This window comes from Sciurus carolinensis, chromosome 2 (genome assembly GCF_902686445.1).
Source record: "Sciurus carolinensis chromosome 2, mSciCar1.2, whole genome shotgun sequence".
NCBI lineage: Eukaryota > Metazoa > Chordata > Mammalia > Rodentia > Sciuridae > Sciurus > Sciurus carolinensis.
In genome coordinates, this window is record NC_062214.1 from 168,392,334 (window position 1) to 168,416,391 (window position 24,058).

General features: G+C 49.4%; 2 protein-coding genes and 1 non-coding gene across 7 annotated transcripts in view; all 3 read left to right on the forward strand.

Moving 5' to 3' along the window:
- Window positions 1–4,742, forward strand: part of Slc39a9 (solute carrier family 39 member 9) — a 47,453-nt gene extending 42,711 nt beyond the window's left edge. Inside the window, 1 exon segment of the mRNA XM_047539554.1 lies at window positions 768–4,742. Within this exon segment, the coding sequence (XP_047395510.1) occupies window positions 768–998 (231 nt within the window). The 3' untranslated portion in view covers window positions 999–4,742.
- Window positions 4,743–11,645: 6,903 nt separating this feature from the next.
- Window positions 11,646–11,718, forward strand: Trnaa-agc (transfer RNA alanine (anticodon AGC)). Its single transcript has one exon. It is a non-coding gene; the product is annotated as a tRNA-Ala (tRNA).
- Window positions 11,719–12,986: 1,268 nt separating this feature from the next.
- Window positions 12,987–24,058, forward strand: part of Plekhd1 (pleckstrin homology and coiled-coil domain containing D1) — a 38,785-nt gene continuing 27,713 nt past the window's right edge. For 3 of the 5 annotated variants that reach the window (XR_007107049.1, XR_007107050.1, XM_047539551.1), the window contains exons 1-2: window positions 12,996–13,249; window positions 14,015–14,112. Coding sequence is in view for 3 of the 5 variants with exons in the window: in XM_047539551.1 (XP_047395507.1) it covers window positions 13,042–13,249; window positions 14,015–14,112 (306 nt within the window). In the remaining 2 variants the exon portion in view is untranslated. Of the gene's footprint in view, window positions 13,250–13,641; window positions 14,113–23,752; window positions 23,847–24,058 lie in introns of those variants that run through there. The other 2 variants (XM_047539553.1, XM_047539552.1) reach the window with 2 other exon arrangements.

Sequence of the window (24,058 nt, forward strand, 5' to 3'; positions counted from 1 at the left end):
GTTTATATGAAGTTTGGCAAATGAGACCATTTTAAGCTGGGTGAAGGTGATTCCTACATCTTTTTTTTTTTTTTTTTTTTTTTTTTTTTTTTCGGTGCTGGGGATCGAACCCAGGGCCTTGTGCTTACAAGGCAAGCACTCTACCGACTGAGCTGTCTCCCCAGCCGGATTCCTGCATCTTGATGGCCACTATATCTCAAGTACCTAGCCTAAAGCCTGACACACAAAGGATACTTGTTAAATATTAGTAGAATGAACGAATTAATGTCTGAAACTTAATATCTAATTAACTTGTTGATTCTATCTCAAGAATAATACACGAAAACCTGTTCAATCAGCACTTGAAGTTTGTTTCGAAAAGCAATGGTAGTGAATTTAGCTAGTAATAGTGTACTTTAATTACCACTTCTAGTAAATTTCAGGTATCCTCACTACAAAAAATAAGTATTTGAGGTAATTGATATAATTTGCTTGATTTAAGTATTCCACATTGTATTCATAAATCCTAACATTACTTTGTATCCGGTAAATATTTATAATTATAAATTGTCAATTTGTAATACATTTTTTAAAATAATTGTTTCCATCACTCTTCTTGTTAAACCCTTATTTGGAAGCTCCTTAAAAATGACATAGAGCTACTCTGCTCACAAGATGTCCCCAGTGACCTAGGTAGCACCAGATGTGAATTTTGAATGTTTTTCCAATGGGAACGTCTTCCTGACTCTGAATCTTACTTAATTTTTCCTCTTTCTTTTAATTCACAGAGCAGTAAAGAAGCCCTTTCAGAGGTCAATGCCACTGGAGTGGCCATGCTTTTCTCTGCTGGGACATTTCTTTATGTTGCCACAGTACATGTCCTCCCTGAGGTGGGCGGAATGGGGCATAGCCACAAGCCTGACACCACTGGAGGGAGAGGCCTCAGCCGCCTGGAGGTGGCAGCCTTGGTTCTGGGTTGCCTCATCCCGCTCATCCTGTCAGTAGGACACCAGCATTAATGTTCAGGTTCCAGCCTCAGTCAATGGCCATTTGCCAGCCAGTGAGATCAGCCGGCACATGACAGCTACTCACTTCCTCAGTCTCTTGTCTCGCCTTGCCCATCTCCACCTGTGTTCCTAGAGTCCGGAGGGAGGTGAGATTCAATCCTGGAGTAATGGGAAAGCTTTTAGAGTAGGAGCAACACATTGTGATTAGGTATAGGCTTGTGTTGTCTTTTAAAGGGCCCTTGGCATATTGAGTTTTGATGTTTCTCTTAACCCTATTCTCAGGGAAGATGGAATTTAGTTTTAAGGAAAAGCAGAGAACTTCATACTCATAATGAAATAGTAATTATGAAAATACAGTGTTCGATAATTAAGCTTAATCTCTTAGTTAGAGGCTCTGCCACTTTACCCCTTGATTTTTCACATGGTTTTCACCGTGTACGAATGGTGCTTTAGCATCTATGCCACATGCCTTGATAGGAGCTCATAGCACCCATTCTCTTAGATGCTAAAGGTGATTGCAGTTAATTTGAGATTATAGTAAGGAAAGTAAGGGCAAGACACATTGAAAGCTGACCTTATCCTAGAAAGAGCTATCCTTTGAAAGGATACTTTTAGAGAGACTTAAACACCTCCTTTGCACGTGCCTCTAAATACAGCCTGTCATTCCATCCAGTGGAGCTGCAGAGGTGAGACTAGCTTCTGAAGGACGACTGGTATTTTGTAGCATTTCTTTGAAGTTTCTTTTGCAGAATACCTGCCTCCAGCACATTCCTACAGAGAGGCCAAGTTCTAGTAGGGTCAGGCATAGCCTCTCCTTCAAGAATGGTCTGATCACAAAGGATCTTTGGAAATTAAGAGATGCTAAATTTTAAGTGAATTTGGATAATTGTTGACATCTTTGTAGTGACCTTTTTTAAAGTAAGACTACCAAAATCTATGTTGTTCTTTTTTTTTCTTTCTTTAAGTATTTCTTTTAGCAGGTCAGCAGTCCCTCTGGCTAAGCCCTTGTCCAGCCTGGAGAGTGTTATGTCTGCTCACATAAGCACCTGTAGCGTGAAGAAAGTCTAGCCGTCTCATGAGTGGGAAGTGTCTGCCTGTTGTTTAAAGCTTATCGAAATCATGTCTCTGTGTCTTCATCTTTCCCATGCTTTTCTCCTGACTTTTCCCTCCTCCCCACAATTTGCTGCTAACTGCTGGTGGCAATGTTAATACTTGTGTGAAATGAATTCTCATCAGGACAACCACTTCTTGAACTGTGATGATGAAGATAATATTGTCTCCCTTCATAATTCCCTTCAAAGAAGTTACCTTTGTGTCAAATGCAGCTTTGTTAAACCCTTAAAATATCACTTCCTCATGTGAATTGACACAATCACTAATATCTGATAATTTAAACAATTGAAATGGCAAAAGTGTTTAACAAACTAAGGTTATTTTCCATGTTTGCCAAAATCTGCATAAACCAGTCTGTCAAATGAGTGTATAATACTGTATTATTAATTTATTTTGATTTTCTGTACCATTTCAAAACATTAAGATGGAACCAAGACTAGTTTCTACAGGGCAGTGGATTTAATCATTTTGTAAAAATGTTTTATATAACACATAAGCCAGCATGCCTGTGATCTTCTTTTCTCTTTCTCTCTTTTTTTTTTTTTAATTTCTTTCCTAGTTTTGTCACTGGGTCAGCAGCCGTAGAATTAAACTGTGAGCCCTCTGCTGGCTTCAGTGAAGAAAGTAGCATACGTAGGATAGGGTTTTGTATAGTGGCTGGCGGCCATTGCATACAGTGTTAAAATCACAGCAGGGAAAGTCTGAGGGACTCTCCTGGTGAGATATGATAGCACTGGCTCAGGAGAGGCTTGGGGGGGTCATCTAGTCCTTCCATGGTATAGCTGCAGTGATTTTCTCTAGAAACTTAAGAGATCAAGTAAATAATAGATTCCTGTGTCTGATTTGAATGGAAATAATTCCTATCATTTTGTGTGCAATGGTCGAAATTCGTTCTGCTGGCCAAACCCTTTCAGCAGTGCCTTGCCATCATGCTTAAAAATTTGGCTAGACTATCTTGCTCGATAGGGCCTTGAACTATGGCAAGGGTTGAACCATCAAACTTCCAGATTTGCCTTCCCTCTGGACCTCCATATTAACGAGCTCTTAGAAGCTGTGGGCTTTCCTAGATCCTAAAGCTGTTGCCTCGGGAACTACTCATTTCTCTCCTGGGCAGCAGGCAAAAATAGCCATACAAATTTATAGGGCTCAGATGTATCTTCAGGCAGCAGAGAACCAAGAAGTGTTGCAGAGGTTTCCTTCACTGGAGGAGGAGCTCGCTCATGTGGTGGGCAGGGTCCCTGGAGAGGCCATCTCAGTGCTTACTCTTCACCACATTTCAGTCCCCTTCTCCTCCTGTTTAAAACTGCCTCCTTAGATGTGGATGCCTTAATGCTTTAACACATTTGAAAACATTGGTGATACTTAAGCTGCTGCCATGATTACAAATGGAATGATTGGTGACCAAAGAGATGCAATTGATGACAAAAAGCATGGTCCATCCTTCCTCGTAACCAAAGTCAATCTTAATGCAATTGAGTCCCTTAGTAGGGATAGACTTTCTTCAGATTCCAAGTGCTCTCTGAAATGACAGATTAGGTTGAAAAACACTAATTCCCCTTACTTGTTCTCCAGTTATTTGCTCAATTCCCATATCACCAAAGCAGTGATGTGCCAGGTTTGATTCAGTTTTCCTGTGCATGCTGTTTCCAGATTCTTTTTTTTTTTTTTTTTAAAGCAGAGGTTCTGCACTGGAACATAGGAAGTTGGAAGCAGTACTGTCTACAGAGGCTGTATGTTCTCTCCCCGCCCTTCACCTTTTTTTCCCCAATTCAAAACAGCCAAGTTAGCCTGTTCTAGTATTTGAATCATTAGAGAAAAGAAAGGGAGTGGCTGTTTTGAGGTATCATTTCTTGTAGAAAGGAGAAAGTGTACTTGTGGGGTTTTTTTTAACCAGCCTACTTCTAAGTGTCACTGCCTGGTTTTCCTCTTTTTTCAGTAGAACTAGGAGGACACACCAGCATTGAAATCAAAGCCCTGACACTTGGTAGGTAGGTACTGAACATGGGAACTGTATGTTCATAGCACAAGCCCCCACTTGTGGCAGAACGCTCCTGCCTCTTGGTCCCTGAGCCCTTCTGGAGACTGAGAATAATTATCACATCCATCTCAAACAGCTGCAAAGCAAGATGAGAGCCCTTTGTAGTTGTCCTACAAGGGACCCTGCCTTGCATCAGAAAATGTGTTCAGTACAGAATGGTCCTTGTCTCCCTAAGAACACTCTTGGAGATGCTATGAAATTAAAACGAGTGATGTAACCTCTTTGTTCCTGAGACATCTCAGAATCACCTCAGGAGCTCTGAAGGAGACTTGTGACTTGTGGGAAAAGACTAGCCAACCACTTAGGAATTCTCTAGATACTCTTTGCCTAATACAGTTGCTTAACACAGGTAGATTGGCTTTGATTTTGTCTGGTGGCATCTTCTGCAGGCTGGGAGTCTCTTGGAATGATGACACTGCAGTTCCCCTGGTTCAGTGGCCTAAACAGTGATTTTAAATATCCCTTTTTCTGGATCCTTTGTACACATGAAATCATTCCATGGATGGCTGCCTTATAATTTTGTCTCTTTCCATTTTAATTGTGAATGGTTTTAAAAAAATGCTGTTTTCTGGTTTGTTTTATGATATTAAATTTTTATTAGTGCATACCTTGTGTGAGTGGCTCATTACTTACTTGTCAGCAGTGTTTGTTTGACAGCCAGACTTGGCCCACATTTGAACATCAAAAAGGTAATGAAAAGCTATGAAGGACAGTGGAAAGATGTATCTACTCTGTGCACATTCTTTAGGCAAGGGGGTGGCGGGGGGTGAGTAGGGACTCAGTATACCACCTGCTCCAAAAGGCACAAATTCATTCATACTTGTTTTGCCTTGCTGTCATTGTTAGCAAATGTAATTTATAAAGATAGCTCTCCCAGCGGAAAGAAGCAAGAACACATGAGGTATCACTGAAATGTATTATCTGTGTGTCATTAGATTTCATTAAGTATTACTGGTGCATTTTGTGCTGGGTTTTTATTATATATCAAAATGTGTGTGCTGGCTGGTTATAAGGATTGTGCCCAGAGTGTTCCATGTTTCTTAAAAACTTTCTCATGAGGAAAACCAGCAAAGAAGACATGCTGTTTATGATCCCTGACATCTCTACAGGAGTCGCCAGGTGAAGCGCTCTGTCCCTTCTCTGCCTTGAGCAGTGGAATTTGAAATCTTAGGAAGTCAGCATTATGCCCTTTCACACTGCTGTCTTGAGGTGAAAGTGTGTGGGGGCGGGGGGCAGGGGCAACGGAGGGTTTGTATAGCCAGAACAGCCAGCAGTCCTTAGTTTTGTGTTGTTTTTAATTCTTAAAAGCTAGAACTGCTTCCTGTAGTGAGGTTTTTATAGTGTAAGAAATGAGCAGCTTTTGTCTATGTTGTCCCTGTGTCTGGATGCTTTTCCCCAGCCTCCTTGCCTTCTTGATCCAGTATCTCCTTTGCTTAATCTCCTGTGACCACATTGTAAAAATTGTAACCTGCACCATCCCATGCTCCTTACCTTTTTTTTTTCCCCCTAATACCAGGAATTGAACCCAGGGGTCCTTAACCACTGAGCCACATCCCCAGCCCATTTTGAGACAGGTTCTCACTAAATTGCTTGGGGCCTTGCTAAGTTGCTGAGGCTGACTTTGAACTCATCGTCCTCCCTCCTCAGCTTCCTGAGTTGCTGGGGTTACAGGGGTGCACCACAATGTCCGGCAAACCAATCACCTTCTAATGTGTTTTATAATACATGTCTTCACTTTGTCCCTGTTGCCCACTAGAATACAAGGTCCAGGCAGGTAAGTTCTCAAATATGTGTTCAATGAATTGATCTTGCTGGGTAGGCGTGGGGTGCTTTTCCTTTCATTTACAATACCTCACCATCACCAGGAGCTGTAGGCCTGTCCCTGGCAGAACCAGCGGTGACCTTTTGTGTCACTCCAGTTTTGCCTCACACTTGGGGGTTAACAGTGAATGATGGAGTCAGAAGGATGTGAAACAGTATAGGCAGGAAATTATCTGGGTTCAAGTTACTAATCCAGTACTAACCTTAGGAAGGTGTTGTATGACTGACTTAGGGATGGGGAATCCTGGATCCCGTTCCTGTCTTGGCTGCTGGTTCCCATTGCAGTGTTAGCCATTGCCCAGTTTTATGCTTCAGGGCTTGGAATGAGAGGCAAAGGGTGTGCCTCACTCTGCCGTCTTTATGGAGAGATATTGACAAATTCATGAGCTGTCAGACAAGGGAGGGACATTTGAGGAAGCTAAACTGGATTGTTTGCCTGTACAGGATGCTCTTGGGGCACAGCTCAACCAGGTTCTTCAAGGGAAGCAGTGACCCTGTGTTCTGCAGAGGGCAGAGCCAGAAGTAGGTGGAACCCTACCTGTGTTCCGTTCACCTCTTCAATCAGCAGTGTCACCCTATGGACCAAGCACTCCGAGGAACTGCATTTACAGGAGGGAGCAAGAGTCAGTTCATAGCCTTGAAGAATTCATGTTCCCTAGAGAACTTCAAACAGGAAATCACAAGTACTGGTAGTGAGGTTGGCACAAGAAAGCAAGACCATGGGGGCCAGTAGGACACCCAGGGCCAGGAACCTGGAATGGGCTCTAGGAGGCCTCCAAAGAGTGGTGATCCCTGAGCTGAATCTGGAGGCAGAGCAGAATAAGCTAGAGGAGAAGTTGGGGAAGGTTCCCGGTAGGAACCTTTGTTTACGGGCAAAGGCCTGGTAGCAACACAAGAACATGAGCTCTGCATAGAAGTCATTCTGGCCAAAAGGGGAGGCAGGAGGCAGGTATAGAGATGAGTTGGTTCCTTAGAAGACCTGATTAAAAATCCTACATATATTTAGGCCTACCTAGGGTCTTTATAATCCCTGCTTCCACTCCAATTGGTGTCCCTTCCCTGGCTGGCCTGAGTCACCATGCAGATGACTTGTGGATGTGGCAGTAGTAGTTTCCAGGTCCTTGCACTTCATTAACTCCTCTGACCCTCAAGGGGAAGCTGAATGACTTCCCCTCCTTATCCTGCTTGTCTCCCTCACTTGCTGGCTGGGTCCCAAGGACACCTCTTGGTCCACTGCCGGGCATCTATGTTCCAGTTCTGTATAAATGACCTACTCATTCTGGCAGGCCATCCATTCTGCCTTCAGTCTGCTACCTCCTCTCCAGTACTCCCTTCCTCTGCTCCCTGGTTTATTTAAGGGGTCATGACCTGCAGCAGAAGTGTACCCGCCCACCACCTTGCGTGTGCACAGGCCTCTACTGCTGCTCACCGAGGCCTCCATCCCATACCTGGTGTTTCCTTCTCACTCTGTAGCTCCTGACTTCCTGATTGCAGGTCTTCCCCTGGGCTAGGTACACATTTTATTCTTGTCTTCTGTCTCTGCCTTTGCCTTTGCTCAGTACTTTAAGAAGCCAAAAAAGAACTTGCTCTTGGACTTGGGGGGATAAATCCCAAATTAATATGCTAAAAGTGAGAAGGCTCCCCCTTGGATACATGAAGCTGCAAGGGGGTTCCAAAGTAACATGCCTGTGGTCTTGTCACTGAGTAAAGATGGGGCTAACACTCGTGCCCAGCTCTGGCACTTGGTTCCCTGAGTTACTAATGTTCTAGATGAAATACCAACACTCTGGCTCTGCCTCAAATGTTCTGGGAGAGTGAGGTTGTAACAATAAATAGCTTATGGGCTTATTGGCCAGACTCAACACATCCACCCCTTACTCCAAATAAAATATACTTTTAGAATCCAAATTAATATGTACATTTTGAGCCACATATCACCCTTGAGAGGGAGCACTGCCATTTTTCTGAGCAGTGTGCTGCCCCCGGGGATGCCCTTGGGTGCCAAGAGCCCATGTTAGTCCTGTAAGTGGCTGGCAGGGCAGCAAGTGCTCAGGCCACCTCCAGAAACAGTCTGCATGGGCAGCCTTGGGTTTGAGCAATTACTGGGCAGTGAGAGGCCAGAGGCCTAGCAAGACATGGGCCCTGCTGATGAGAACAGAATCTATGCAGCCTCGGGCAGAGGAGCCTGAGTCAGAAAGCTTACACAGGGGCTACTGGTATGGCTTCATGTGACTTCCCCGTGGGTGACGAGGCTTCCTGTGGGGGCCTGCTAGTCCTGCACACCCAGAGACAGGGCAGCTGGTCCTCAAGGTCCACACAAGCTCTCCCCCTGCCCAGCCTCCTTTGCACTTTGACCTATTGGCTTTGCACCTATGCATGGCACCCTGTCCCTCAGCTCCCTCTCAGGTTCTGGAAGCAGCCAAGCCTTGCACAGGCAAAGAAGCCTAAGACCCATCATGATCTTACAAAGTCCAATCAAAGTAGGAATAGGATTCAACAAAAAGAGGAAAGCATTTTAATCCTTGCCAGGAGAGGAGGGAGTGACATCAGAAAAGGAGTCAGGATCCAAGAGTCATTTGAGCTGAGTCTTAAAGTAGGATTTGAGGAAGAAGAAAGCACTTGAGACCAAGGAAAGTACAAGTGGAAAAGACACAAAAGAGCTTGGCAGCCTCTCAGAATGCCAGAAGTAGCGTGGCTGGCTGGAGTGTTGGGGAGAACAGATGAGAAGGGGGAGCAGACCCTGAAGGGACTTGCAGCCAAAGGGCACGAGTTAGGAACTGCAGTCACAGCAAGGGACACCCAGCAAAGGGCTTGAAACAGACACATGGTCACTTTGAGTGTGGAAAAGATCCTATGGAGGATACTGTAAGCTTGGATTCTTTGGGGATCCTGTTGTGGGTAGGGTGAGATTTGAAAAGGCTGCTGCAGAGTCCCAAGTGAAAGCTGAACGTGAAGTTGGGAGCTGGAGGAGAAGTGGGGTGAGAGAAACAGGCCAGAGAACTGCAGTGATTGTCCTTAGTTCACAAGGCTAACGTTACAGCCTGGTCCTCAACCTGGCTTACTGCCAAAAGCAGATCTTAAGTCTGCCACTGGCAGATTGCTTTCAGGGACTGGGGATGTGACTCGGTAGAGCGCTTGCCTATCATGCACAAGGTCCTGGGTTTGGTCCCCAGCAACACACACACACACACACACACAAGGTTGCTTTCACAACCTTTCTCAGGCACCGCATAGGTTCTGTTCTAGAGAGGAGTGGAAGCCAGGATCTGAGAGGTCAGAATTCATTTGGTAAGCAAACTAGAACAGGAAACTGCAACCCCTGACTAGAAGCCAAGTGAAGAGAATCAGTTCAGTGAGCGTACTATATACCCCACCCCCATGCTCAAAGAGTTCATAGTCTAACACAGAGAAAAACTCCAAAGCAGGCGGACAGACATGGGCTAGAACAGAATCGGTAAAGGTTCACAGCACCAAGAGGAGGGGGTAGTTACAGCTGAAATCAGTGCCACAACCATATCACAAACTCTAGAGTGGGAGTCCAAGTGATGAAATTGGAGTCTGAGTGTCACCAGACAGGGGTCCAAGAAGGTCCCTCCAAAGAGAAGGATAGGACCTCGCCCTGGCCCAGGCTTGTTCTGGTTTTTTGCCGTTGAAAGTTCCAGGATGCAAAAGAAGTAAGGTAAGCAAAGATTTATTTAAGGACAGCACCCAAAGGCAGGCCGTGGACACCCTCACCTCTCATAGAAGAGAGGATGAGTGAGTCATCTGGGATGAACTCTCTGACTATATATATGATTTTTCTGGGAAGAAATGTGCAGGTTCTCAGCAAGCTTCTTTGAAAATCAAGTTCCATGACAATTCATTTGATAACGGGTTTAGAACATTCCTCTTTGGTTAAGCTTTCTAGCTATATATTAGTTGTGGGCACATTGTATAAGTCTTTGAATCTCGTGACACTTAAATTAATTATGCTTCTGTTCTAGTTGATCCATTCCAAACATATGCTGGTGGTTTTGTTCTCCTAACCGGAAGGACAAGCATGACTGGTCATGTTCATGGATTCCGTTTGCCCTCTACCATAAGTCTCTTCCTCTCTCCCCAAGAGCCCACCTATCACAGAAGGAAGCAAAGGGGTTCCATAAAGACACTTGATGCTGCTCCATAGCCCACCCTGGTGTCCAGATCTCTCACTTCTGATACTTGGTCCCATAGGGAAGCTTGGGCCCAGCGAAGTCATCAAATTGATGCTGGTGTTGGGACGGCTTAGGGAAAACAGAGTAGCAGCATTCCTGGGTCCTTCACTTGGCACCAGCCTGGAAACAAGTAGAAAAGGCATGGCCTGCATACCTGAGGGTGGGGTCAAGGACCCAGGAGCAGGGAGCAGTGGCAGTGGTGCTAAGGAAGAGCCATTTTTGTTTGTCCAGGGTTCTGGGAACTTCAGTAACCCAGTCAGGTTGTTAATTCCAGGGAGACCCTGTCACCATTCCTGCTGGGGAATATTTTGCTGCCTATTTCTGGCTTGAGTGAGCCTTGTATCTGACTCACTGTAACTAAAGTATAAGATCAGAGAGCTGGACCCCAGACAGTAGCCACATTATGAAAATGCACATTCACTGTCAGGAGTCCCTCAGCTGAGAAGCCGGAATTTTATAGTGCAAGAAGAATTGTCTTTTTGGCTCTACAGGAACATTGAGCCTTAGGTAAGTTGACAACTGAGAAAGTACTGGAAAAGAAAAAGAATGAAAGGGATCTAGAATTTTCCCAGTCCAAACTTTAATTCACATGGCCCTATCCTGCAGCAGGAAGGGTCTGGGCTTAGGATTCAGATCAAATCAAGACATTTGAGTCTGCCATTTTCCCTCATTCCACATGGATTTGTGAGCCTATCACATTCTAGGAAATGACCAGCTGTGTAACCTCAAACAGACAACTTTTAAAAACTTGATTCTCACCTGGGAAATTAAAAATAATAGTATCTCCTGGTCTGTTGTCAAATTAGATGAAATAAGTAAGTTGTGAACAAACCACTGAGAACATCAACTTGCACCTAAGCAGTGGGGGGCACTTTTGGGAAGCGCAAGTTCCCTAAAAACTGGTCTCACTTGGTTACTGGTAAGATTGGGCAGCCCTGGCCCACTTGACCTGGGGCCCTGGACTGGCCTCTGACTTGTTTCGCTCTCCCCAGAATTCTTCAGCACTCTGCTGGGCAGGGCAGAGCACAGCAGAAGCAGAAACGGCTTCTCCCACAGCTGACCTGGCATGACTTGGGCTGTTAGTTGAGGGAAACAGAAGTCACTCAAGTATCTAGTGATTGATCAAACTCATTTGTCTCCCAGTTGTCTTTCCACAGTCTTTGCCACTGTTCGTTACGTGTCCAGAGGTCCTATTTGCAAAGGAATGGGCAAAGATAGATTTCTCTCTGCCATTGAAGAAACCCGGTGCCATCTCTTCCACTGAAGAAACTAAGCCCTTCCTAGGATCATCTGGGCTTACTCAACTCATATCCTTGAAGGACTTCTCAAAATGACTCCTGGTATCCTGGCTTTATCTCCTAATGATGGTTCACAAACTCACCACAAGTGGTCAAAACTTGAAAAGGAATGAATTTACTAAAAGGATATTAGGAGAGCCAAAGAGGCAGGCCTGAGGTGAAGCTTCCAAAACTACACTCAAAACCCTGCTGCAGCTGGGGGTGTAGCTCAGTGGTAGAGCATTTGCCTAGCATACAAGAGTCCCTGGGTTCAATCCCCAGCACCACAAAATAATGAATAAATAAACAACATAGATTATACTCCTTTAAAACAAAACAAAACAAAACAAAACCCTGTTGCAGAAGCACGTGAGGAGGAAGCTCAGTGCCACAGAGCACTCATGCAGCTGTTGTGTGCTGCCAGGAACCCACCGCCACTACAGTCACAGTGGCCACCCAAAACAAGTCACATGTCTCTGCATGCTTCTTCCTTGCATTTATCATCTGTAACTCCTGTCTCTGTCCTGACCAATGAACTGCTCACACAGACAAATTTTATTTGTTGGTTGGTATTGGGAATTGAACCCAGGGCACTTTACCACTGAGCTACATCCTTTTATTTTCTACTTAGAGACAGGGTCTCACTAAGTTGCTTAGGGTCTCACTGAGAGGCTGAGGCTGACCAAAGACTTGTGATCCTCCTGCCTCAGCCTCCCTAGTCACTGGGATTGCAGGCATGCACCACTGCACCAGGCCTAAGGCAAAGTTTTTAGTATCCATCTTAGAAAAGCAAGAATCCTAATGTGGGAACCTTTCCAGGCATTAAAGGACCACAAACTCAAATACAGGGAGGAGCTAGGCAGGTAGGATAATAGGGGCTGATGGGATCCCTGGAGAGTACCCATTAGGCATTCAGGTCACAAATTTTAAGATGTACAATTGTGATAAGAGTGATAAAAGTGATTGTGGTGGTGGTGCTGGAGAATTGACTAGAAAGGGGCAAGAGGGAACTTTCTGGAGTGAGGGAAACGTTCTGTATGTTGCTTTGAGTGGTGGTTACATGGTGTATGCATTCACCAAATAAGTATTTATGAGATCTGTTCATTTTATAAGATATCAAGTATACCTCTTTAAAAAAAAAAAACTTGGGCAAGTTACTATGTCTATATGTAAATTAATTTGGCTTTCAGGCTACCCATTTGCAAGTTTGTTTCAATTTTTATCTCATTATATAAGGAATCAGAGACCCTGAGTAGGGAAGTGGTTCCCCAAGGGTACAAGTGAATGGTGGCTGCCCAGAGAGGGCCAGTGGCTCCTCTGTCTGGGAAAGCGAGGCGGCGCAAACTCGATTCCTCGCCTTTAGAGTGTTGCTAACCCAACACTTTATAGAGTGTCCCGTGCTAACGCAGCCTTTCCACCCGCTGGGAGGGAGGTGTTCCCCAGGGGCTGGGCAGTTGTCTGCCTTGGCCAGAAAGTGAGACAGTCAGCAAATACCTACCCCAAGGAAAGCGGAAATGAATGGAACGCGCGTCCCTAGGGAGCATCGGCCAGGCGCGCAAGTAAATCACGAACACGAACTGCACTGACAGTTTGAGATTAGCCTTGAGCGCCAAATGCCGACACAGGCAACCAAGTTCCAGGAGAAGAAATCCGACCTGGGAGAGGCGACCGCGGCGGTGCAAAGAGAAACCCACAGGAGAGGTCGGGGAGAGGACACCAATCTAGGTGGAGCTTCCTCTTGGGGCGGGCACCTAGGCATTTATCAAAGTCTTACCTGGCCACCGGTCTGCCCCAAGAGGTGCAGGCATCTCGGCTTTGCAGGTGAGAAAAACCAAGGCTCCCGCAGTTAACAGCGCTATCTAAAGACTGAGTTGAACCCCAAGCCCAGTTTTTTCACCGCGCCGGAGCTCCTTCCTCTGCTCCGCCTCAAGCGAGTAGGTATCTGCGGGTGACTCCCGCCCATCCCAAAGCAGACTTGTCCCGCGATTCGATGCAGGTGCTGCACGCCAGAGGGAACTGGAGGAAGGCTGGGCGCCGGGTGGGGGTGGGGAGGTTCTGTGGCCAAATCCTCGGCCGCGACCCGCCCGGACCTTCCGGGCGCTGGGAGCCGGGCCATCCAGCCGGCGCCCGCCCTGATTGGCGCTCGCCGTCGGCCTCCAGCGGGCTCACCTGCCACTCCCAGCCAATCGAGGCCACCAGAATTAGGGCTGTCACCGGAGGAGGGGGAGATGCTGCGGGCGCGCGACTGAGCTGCCCTCCCCGCGGAGTTCCCGCCAGGCCCGCGGCAATCCCGAGCCCAGTCCCAGCCGCCGGCCTCCAGCCCCGCGGCCCTCGGCGCCGCGCTCCGTGCCCCGCGCGCTTTAATGCAGCAGCTCCAGCCCGGGCCTGCTCGGCATCTCCTCTCGGTGGGACGCGCCCCGACGGTGCCTCGAGTCGCCTGCGGACGCCACCCTCATTGCCTCCCACAGTCCACCGGGTCCCTGTCGGCCCCGGGGAGCGGGCGGGCCCGGCCCGGGTCAGCCCGGCTGAGGTAGGATGTTCACGTCCAAGTCCAACTCCGTGTCTCCCTCGCCGTCCCTGGAGCAGGCCGACTCCGACGCGCTGGACATCAGCACCAAAGTGCAGCTCTACGGGGTGCTGTGGAAGCGGCCCTTCGGGAGGCCTTCGGCCAAGTGGTCCCGGCGGTGAGTGCGTCCCCAGCCCCCCCAGAGGACCACCGGGGAGGGAGCTCCGCGTTTCAGGACACCTCCCATCACTTCCAGTCACTGTCCCGCCTCTGCCTTCCTCTGTGACCTTGATCTCGCCGGTTTCACTTGCACAGGCTCCCCGAGAAAGATGTGGTTCTTAACCTGGGCCGCCAGAGCTGGGGTGGGACCACCGGCCAGCGGGAGCTAGTGGATTCTTTGTGGAATCAACTGAGTCCCGAGCGGGGAGTTTGGGTGCGGGCTGAAGAGATCATGGCTGTAGCAAGTCTAGTTGGGCCAGATTCTGCTGCCCACGGAGAAACCCCGTCTTCAGCCACAGACACCCTTCCGGACCTCCGCTGGCAATTCCCTTTAACACACCTAGGTCTAGAGGAGCTGGCTAGAGATGGAGCACTATAGAGCGAGCTGGGCTACTGAAAAACTCAGTCCAGGAGAGAGCAGGGCCTGGAAGAGTCCATGCTACCCCAGGGATTGGAGGGGATGAAGCCTGGAGGGGGGAAGGAATACTCTGGTTCTGCTCAAAGGACTGATTTTGGAAGGGGTGCTGGGTGGGGAAATCCAGAGCAGCCCCAGCACCAGCTTCCTCACCCCCACTTGGAGAGGACTCCCCAGATGTCAGTGACCACTTTCCACTTACAAATGGCCTGGGAGGTATAGGTATTGGGACAGGGGAATCTTACAGCTCTGGACTTGCAGGAAGCTCCCAAAGCAGGTCTCAGGTGCCATGGGCCATCTTCTGCATGGTTTTCATCCTCAACTTTAGTCTGAGATATGCTACTTGTGCGCCTAAAAAACTCAGGCCCTGTCATGGCCCCTCCCTCGAGGCTGTGACCCTTCCAGGAAACTAGGGTGCATCTACATACCCTTTCCTCATCCTATACCAGGAGACTGTCCCTGAGCAGAGGAGCCTCAAATGTTCTTAGGACCACAGGGTTGGGGATACAGCTCAGTTGGTAGAGTGTTTGCCTTGCAAGCACAAGGCCCTAGGTTCAATCCCCAGCACCGCAAAAAAAAAAAAAAAAGGACCACAGATCATGTGTATATGGCAGTGGTTGATTCTGATGTTCAATTCTGATGAATAATTTAATATTCCTATAAGACCGCAGAACAAATGGAGTTGGGGACAGCATTTCACATTTTTCATACCTAGTTTCATGTATTTTTATTACTTTTGAAATATTTCTGAGATTTCATGGAATATATACTCCTTGAGTTCCTCCAAAGTTCTTATCTCTGGTGCTCTTAGTGGAGGTTTGGAGCAGCACAAAGATTGTATGAGGGGCTTCCAGGGCTGAACTGCCTGAGCTGTAGCTGCTGAGGGTGGGGAGCAACCTGTCTCTGCCAGGGCACTCGAGTGGGGGTGGGAAGTCTTCTTGACTTCTTGAGATGCAAGCACCATTAGCAGAATGTCCCCTCCCCTCTTCTGCCTCAGCTCCTCCAGGCAGCAGACACTCCTCTCCACTGGGTCTGGCTGCTGTCCCAGGTATTGCCTCTGTGTCTTTTCAGCCAAGATTTTCTTGTCAGGCACTTTCACCTGATTGCATCCAGTAAATGTAGGTACCTGGACTCCCAGCATATGTCCCTGGGCCCCCTTACCTTTACAGTTACAGTAGGGACCTGAACCCACATTTGATTTGGGGACCCAGAAGCATCTAGGGTAGATTCCCAATTTAACCACAGTGATGGACTTGGGGTGCCCAGATAATCTCCATCAGTGGTCCCCACAGCCACCCAGTCTGTCAGAACATTCAAAGTCAGAACAGCGCATGTGATCTGCAAATACAACTCCAAGTCAAGCCCTCCGATCCCCTTCAAAGGAGATTGGCACTTTGGTTCCCTTCCTTCCTTGGGGGCGCCCACTGTGCAAAGAGGCCCACTCCACTGGGGTTCAGGAAACTGCCCACACTAGGCTTCTGTCCATGGTCTCAGTTCCTTGCTCTGGGACTACACTCCCCCCACCCCAGCACATGCACACACCCCGCAGATTTAGCTTTGAGTCAGCAACAGCTAGCCTGGGTGGGTCTGGGCTTGGGGGAGGCCTGATGATCCACTTAACCCCCTCTTGCTTCCCAGCAAGGCCCCCTGCGCCCCAGTTTTCCCATTTGTGGAGTCTCCAGACCTCAGCTAATTAGCAGCCACGGGAAGCTTGGGGACAAGGCAGCCCAGGCCTGCCACTGCAGAGCGGTCGATGCCCTGGCCTGGCTGCTAAGGAGAGAGGGCTTGGAAAGGCTCCGTTGGTGCTGCATAAATAATGAGTGGGCAGGATAGACTGCCTGGGGCTGACTGCGTTCTATAAACCCTCTTCCCCTGGGGGCTGCCTGAGGAAGCTTGCCTCCAGCCCCCACCCCAAGCAGCCCTGCCCTCCGGGGGTGGGAGAATACCCTGAGCTCAAGCCACATTTTATTCTCCCTTAGGCAACTGAAGGGGAAGGGAATCAAAAGCATTAGTTAACAGAGGAAAGGGAATCTGGGGAGGTGTTTAGAGGGTGACCCGATGACTCTGCGCTCCCCTTGGGCTATGTAACATAGGTGCACAGACATGGGCAGCTCTGAGTCAAGGGGAACAGATCAGGGAGTCCCAGCCTCAGCCAGGGTTAGCCAAGCAGCCAGACTCAGATTTTTTTTTTTTTTTTTTTTTTGCGGTACTGGGGGATTGAATCCAGGGCTTCGTGCTTGCAAGGCAAGCACTCTACCGACTGAGCTATCTCCCCAGCCCAGACTCAGATTTAATACTTTGTCCAGTACTCTAGCCCCTCTCCCAAATCCCATCTGAATGCCTCCTAAGGCCAGAGCCCCTGATGAAGAGGGCCCAGCCAATTCCTTCCTGTGACAGTCCCCTCTTCCACCCTGCTGCAAGGTGACCAGTAGGGACTAGCCCAGCAGGAGTTCCCTCTTGGGCAGCATTGGTGGGTCTCTGGTGGTCATTGGTGGCAGCTAAGACTCATGGTGCCCATCAGGCACCTAGGGTTCTGTGAAAACAGCATCCACATGTTGCAGATCTTAGGCTGCAACCTGCAGATAAGGCTCAAGCATCTGTGCCACACCCTCCCCCTCCTTTTGGTATCAACCTGTATTCTCCATACTTCTATCAGAGTGGCAGAATGAGGGGGTGGGGGCTTGGCCAAGAGGCAGCTGGGAGGCAGGGATTCCTGCAGATATGTGTGGGAAAGAGTGGGAGGTGACAGAGCAGGGACTTTCTTTCAGCATTGGTGAAGGACAGGGATTTGGAGGATAGTGTCTTCCCCCCAAAAAAATAAGTAGTGAGCAACTTACTTTAAAGATTTCAGGGCTGGAGAGATAGCCCAGTTGGTAAAGTGCTTGCCTTGCAAGCTCAGGGCCCTGGAGTTCGATCCCCAGCACCACCAAAAAAAAAAAAAAAAAAAAAAAAAAAAAAAGATTTCATAGTGTTTTTCACTCTCTGGGAAAACATTACCTTCTCCTAATCACAGAGTTGCTATTCTCTAAGCCCAATAATAGGAAGGAAAATTAGGGAACAGAGGTAGGGGGAAGGTGCCTTGTTGAGTCTCTCCAGGTCCCTCTACCCATCATCAAGGAGATGAGCAAAGTCTCTGGACCACACAGCCATAAAATGAAATGACACACCTGTTACTTCAGGTTTCAGTGGGGTCACATTTGCCCAGACAGACAGGTCTGCTGGAGTCAAGTGAGTTCATTGTGCAAACAAACCTCACTTCTTTCCCACTCTCTCCCTTAGTCACCATTGATGGTCCCTGTTTGAAGATGAGTCTCAGCTGTGGGGGGCGGGGGGGCAGACCCCAAGCTTGCAGGCATTCAGCTTCCTACATCCAGGTCTCGAACATAGAAAGTGACTGCTTCTGAGAGCAGCTGTGGGTGTGGTGGAACAGGAAGCTAGGCTGAAAAGCAGGAGCTCTGAGTTCCAGTCCCTGCTCTGCCATTGACTAGCTGCATGTCCTAGGCTGTGGCACTTCTCGTTGCTGGCTGCCGGTGTCATATCTGCAAAGTGAGGGTGGGGGGATCAAATTGTCATTTTGTTTTTGGATTTGGTACTGGAGATTGAACCCAGGGGCACTTAACCACCCAGCCACATCCACAGCCCTTTTTTATACTTTATTTAGAGACAGAGTCTCAATAAGTGCCTTGCTGTTGCTGAGCCTGGCTTTTAACTCCCCGTCCTCCTGCCTCAGCCTCCTGAGCTGTTGGGATTACAGGCGTGCGCCACCAGGCCTAGCTCAAATTGTGTTTTCTTAAACTGTGTTCCACAGATGATTCTAGAGGTGCCTTGAGTCTACCACAGGGAGTGGGGACCAGGTGGTAGGGCCCCAAGGTCCTCCCCCACTTCACCAGTGTCTCCACGCTAGTATCTGTTTGGCGTATTGAGCTTGTCTTTACTATATTGCTTGAAGAGTTCTGATACAATTTTTTGAACCTCTTTGAACTTTATCTTTCCAGGAACATATGAGCCTCCCTGGTGGGATTCCTGCCAACCTGCCATCTCAGACGAGTTGCTAGACAAGCAGCATAGGTCGGGATGAGCATCCCCTGAGCATACAGGCCTTTGGACAAGAAGGGACAAACACTGGAGGCTCTGACACCTCCACCTCCCTTCTGTCACTTCTGTACTAAGGACACTTTTGATAAGCTGTCCTTTCCCAGCTTCAACCCCCACACCCTCCCTTAGGGTCTGAGGAGTTCAGAGTAAGAGGAGTAAGGGCTGGGCCTCTGCAGGGTCTATGCTGGACGTTAGGCTCTGGGAAGAGGGAGCAACCCGACTGAATGTTCTGCCTTCCTGGGAAAGTAACCCACACCTAACTCCACGGGCTCTTGCTGCCCTCTTGAGAGTGAGGTAACCTTGGCCCCAAGATCAGATCCCACAGGGAGTCTACATCCTGTCCCGGTGAGCCTGAGGCTCTAAACTCAGACTTCCTGTGTGGATTGCTAGCTGGTTGGTGTAGGCGTCCTTGTTACGTTACCAGAGGGGGAACTCAGTTCATTCCTCAGTCTCCCCCACCCTTTCCCACTGCCACAAGGTGCACCCCAGCCTCTTGCACCAGGTGGTCATGGGTCTAGCAGGCTGAACTGAAGGGCAGGTGTGGCACTGAGGAGGCAGAGAACGCTTAGGACATAGAGGTGTGAACACTGTCATGCTGAGTCTTGGCTGCCTGGTTTCTCAAGCCCGCTCTGTCCACCACCCTCTCTTGACCCTGTAGGACTCAGACTCCTGCATCTTCTCCGCATCCTCCTCTGCACACCCCCCATCACTCCTCCTCCCCATTGCCCTTCAGGCTTTGCCCCTACTTCAAATTATTATCACTCTGTTATACAAAGTCCCTCCCAGCTCCTACTCCCAAATTGGGCATTTGCATCTCTAAACACGGAGGAGCTCCACCAGTGGACAGGGGAGGCCCTTCCAACAGGACCCACCCAACTTGGAAGGTGCCTGTGGTCTAAGAGGCATGCACCTCGGCTCCAGGTGGGGCTCTCAGGGGCCCAGTGTGAACCTTCAGGCTCTGGTTGGGACCTTATTGAATTCAGAGAATGGAGCTTGGGTTCTCCAATTCATATTAGATGGCTCCTATGTTCCTAGTGGCAACCAAACTAGAATCCTCTGTTGTCCCCCGAGACTCAGTTCACTCTGCCGTGGTCTAATTGTTCAACAAGCCCTGCTAGTCTTTATCTCCTAATGACTAAGTTGCCCGTTTGCCTGACCAGGGTCTCCTCAAGACGCCACCCCATCCCATGCCTAACACTACAACTTGACCTCATGGTACTTGTTTAAAGCCCACTGGCCGCTTCCCTGACTGCAGGAAGAAGCCCCCCTCTGCTCTCAGCCCTGATTCTCTCTCTGACCTTAACTCCCTCCTCAGCACCCCCTCCCCGCTGTACCCTGGACTTATCTGCCTGTGATACCAGATGTATTTTGATGACCTTGATCCCCTAGTTTCTGTACATTCCCTTCATTCTGTCTGGACTCTCTCGCTCCCCCGTTCTGCTTCCTCCCAAATTCCTAAGATATTTCTATTCACTCGTCAAAACCCTGCTCAGCTATGAAATCCTCCCAGTGACTCCCCTGGCTGGACCCCTAACCCATTCATTCCCCCTGCTGTGCACTCTCCCTGTACTCCACACAGACGGACTCTGTTGCCACATATTCTGGTGCTTGACAATGTCACAGTGATCCTCCCAGTGCTGTGTAGTACTGCAGTATACCCTGTTGTTTTTCAATGTTGCCCTACATCCTTTACAAGTATCCTAGCTCTCCGTTTACCAGCTGTGTGATCTGGGGCACATTACTTAACTTCTCTGTGCTCTAGTTTCCTCACCTACCTCTTGTAAGGAGTGAGTGAATTAACACACATAAGGAGCTTGAATGACATTAGCTATTTTTTAGAGTATTGATTTCTATGTTCTCTCTCCTCATTCACCTCTAAGCTCCTTGAGGGCAGGGACTCATTCGCCCCAGGGTCTAGCATAGCACCTACCTGTCAAGGTGATTCCTTGACACTCTGTGACTTGAGCCGAGCAGGAGTTTGCAATCCCTTTGCCAAGATCAGCTCTAGGGAGAGGAACGATTCCAGGGTGGCAGGTGATGAGGAGGCCTGGGGCACAGGCAGTTGAGAGCTCAGTCTTTGTCAGCAGAGGCAACCGGGTTCCAAGTTTGCCACTTACTAGTGGCGCAGTCTCTCTGTGCCTCCGTGAAATAGAAATGACACACCTCCATCTCTTAGAGTTTTGGTGAGAAATCTAAATAAGAGAATGTCAATAAAGCACTTGGCAAAGTGACTAGCTTGCTCCCTTCTAAATGTTCCTTATTCTAGAGGTGAAAATTCTGTTCTTTAAGACCACAGAGAGGAGGCGGCCAGGCTGACACGCCCTTACCCACATTCACTGGGCTCCCCACAACCCAAAGGGGCAGACAGGGAGGGTCCTAAGGAGTCGGGGGTGCAGACAAGTGACCCTCCAGCAGGGGCTGTGTGAGCACAAATGGGAAAGGAGGTCAGAGGGGAACTGCAACAGAAAACCTCAAACAATAAACACTAATAGCCATAATAAGAGTAAACCCTTCCTGAATCTTTACCTTTATGTGATTTTACTTACCCTCAAGTTGTGCGCAGGGAGTCAGGCCTGAGTTTAGGATTCCTGCACACCCCCATTCTCTAGATCTTCTCTTGCCCTCTGATCACTGTGGCGGCAACTCTTACTCCATCCCCTCTTTGTCCCCTCTCAAATCTGTCCTCAACACAGCAGGCAGGAGAGCCTTTCGAAATGTACTTCAGATCTTGTTCTTGCTCAAAGCCTCCGTGACTCGGAGGAAAAGGTAGCCTCTACCAAGTGGCCTTGTGACCTCCAGCAAGTCACATGAAAATGCAGGGAGCACCTGTTTCACAGGATAATTGTGAGTGTCCGAAGCGTCAACAGAGGTGACTGCTTGGAGGAAAGCCTGGTTTGTGGTGAGAGCTAAAGGAATGTGGGTGCTCTCCTCATTCCCATCACGGAGCCACAGGGCTTGCACCATCAGGCCCAGCCGCTTTCAGCCTTGCTCCCTCCGCCCCAGCCTCGCAGTTCCTGCCAGAGCCAGCACGCTCTGGCCTCAGGACCTTTGCATCTCTGCAGGTCCTCTGCCTGGAGTGCCTTCCCCGCTCCCACTCCATCACCCCGCAGAGTCGGGTTCTGTGAGGACCCTTTCCTGTTTCCCAGAGGGCCAACTCTCCTCACAGGACAGTGGGGAGGAGAGAGAGGATGAGAGAGAGAGAGAGAGAAAGGGAGAGGGAGAGAGCCAGGGTGAAGGCCAGAGAAAGAACAGGAGGAGAGAATCTTCCTCTTTTTGTAAAGGCTCAGTCCTATCCAAATAGGGCCCTGCCCTCTTAGCACAGTTAACCTTAATTACCTCCTGCCTCCAGATACAGTCACATTTGGGGCTAGGGCTTCAATGTGAATGGGGGGGGGCACATAGCAATATTCAGATGCCTTGAGGGAGCAGAGGCAGCTCTGTGCTCGTCTCACCTTGTATGGGGAGGTACACCTTCATGCCACGTGCCACTCAGCCCTGTCCCGGGTCCTCGCCGGCTGGCAGAGTGGTGGACACAGTCTCATTTGTCTCCCAGTAACCACATAAGGTCGGTGTTCTCACGCCCACTCTATAGATGAAGAAACTAAGGCTCAGAGAGCTGAGCGTGCCTCGCAAGGCTCCCCAGAACCACCCGGAAAGGGGCAATTGGTGATGCTAAAGCCCATGTCTCTCCTACTCCATGAGGGTCCCTTGGAGCAAGCAGGGCACATCCGCCTCAGTCGGTGGGACGGAAGTGGCCTGGCCCCACCCTCCAGGAACCCAGCAGCCCTCTCTGGATGAGCCAAGCACACAGGCGGTGGCAGTGGGTACTAAGTGCCAAGTGCACAGCCTGGAGGGCGAGCAGAGGAGGGGCCCAGACATCAGGGTGGGTGAGGAGCGTGCAGCCGCGTGGGGAGCAGAGGGAGGCGTTTCGGGTGGAGCAGCGTGACCGCCATTGGCAGGAGGCTCCATGCTCCGTGGAGCACAGAGACACTGAAGGGCAGAGGTGGTGGGAAAGCTGAGCACGGGCAGGGCCAGCTGCTGGAGGGGCCAGGATGTCACTGCAGGTCTGCAGTGGCTCTTGGGAAGGCAGGCAGGGTGGTCCGGTAGTATTTGATTTTCCTTGTATTTGCCATGGCCAATATCATGTCATTAACGCCGTGTCTTTGAATGCACAGCAGTGAGATTTCACACTGTTGGCTGCTGGGAGTCCCTCCTAGCAGGCTCCAACAAACCTCCGCTTTGAACTCTCCTTCATGTGTTCTCTCTCTCTCTCTCTCTCTCTCTCCTCTCTCTCTCAACAACTCAGAATCTCTCCCACCTTCTGCTCATATCCTACTGCTACATCAGTGGCCCTGGAGGAAGGAGCCAGCTCCTGGGTGTCTCTGAGCCTCAGGAGCTTTGAGGCCAAACTGGATCTTCCCGTGAGGGGTGTTTGGGGTCTTATCCTAGTCGGCTTCAGGCATTGGTTCTGTACGAGTCCCCAGGGCGGTGCTCCCAGGGGTTGGCATTGAGGATGCAGCTCCTCAATAATCAGAAAGCATCAAGGTCCAGTGAGCCTAAGTCCCAGAAGGAGGCCGTGAAGCTGTCTGAGACCAAAGGGACTGCAGGTGTCCCACTGTGGGGTGTCAGGCGCTGCAGACGTGGCCTCAGCCTGGGGCCCATGCCCTTTGGTTGCCAGCTTCAAGATTATACCAAAAGACTCATCTTGAAGTCATGTGTCTTCTTCCCAGCCTCCCACCCCACCTGGAGGAGACCCTAAGTTATGAGAGGTGATAGCTCAAGGGGTGAAGGAACCTGAGGGGAAGGACCTCGGGTGTCCTGCTCTGCCGAGGGTTCAGGGGGGATGGAGGTAGCCAGCCCAGAGGAGCAGCACGACCTCCATTTTTAGGGTCATGCGTGGAGCAGGGAGGGCTCCCTCTTCGCTGCCCTGATGCAGGGGCAGCTGGCTGACAAGCTGAGGCCTTTGTGCAGATGTGGAACATGAGCTGGTGGCCCTGTGGGCTCCTGTGTGAGTCCAGGGCTCCAGAGGCACTCTTGTTGTCCCCAGAGGCCTGACCTTTTCCGCCCTTTCTTCCCCTCACCGCTGTAGGTTTTTCATCATCAAAGAGAGCTTTCTGCTTTACTACTCTGAGAGTGAGAAAAAGAGCTTTGAAACCAATAAATACTTCAATATACATCCTAAGGTGAGGCGCCCCTCCCAGGGCCCCCGTGGGGAGAGTCCCGAGGCCCTGTCAGGGGATGTTGGGGACTGTCCATCGCCTTGTGGTGGTCTAGCAGGGAGTGTGGAGAGCCAGTTCTCTCAGGGAATAAGACCCCGCTACCCTGCCACCGGGCTGGACCCCCAACTCTCCTGTACCCTAGCGCCTGCCCCCCCTTCCTCTTCCCTCTGAGAGTC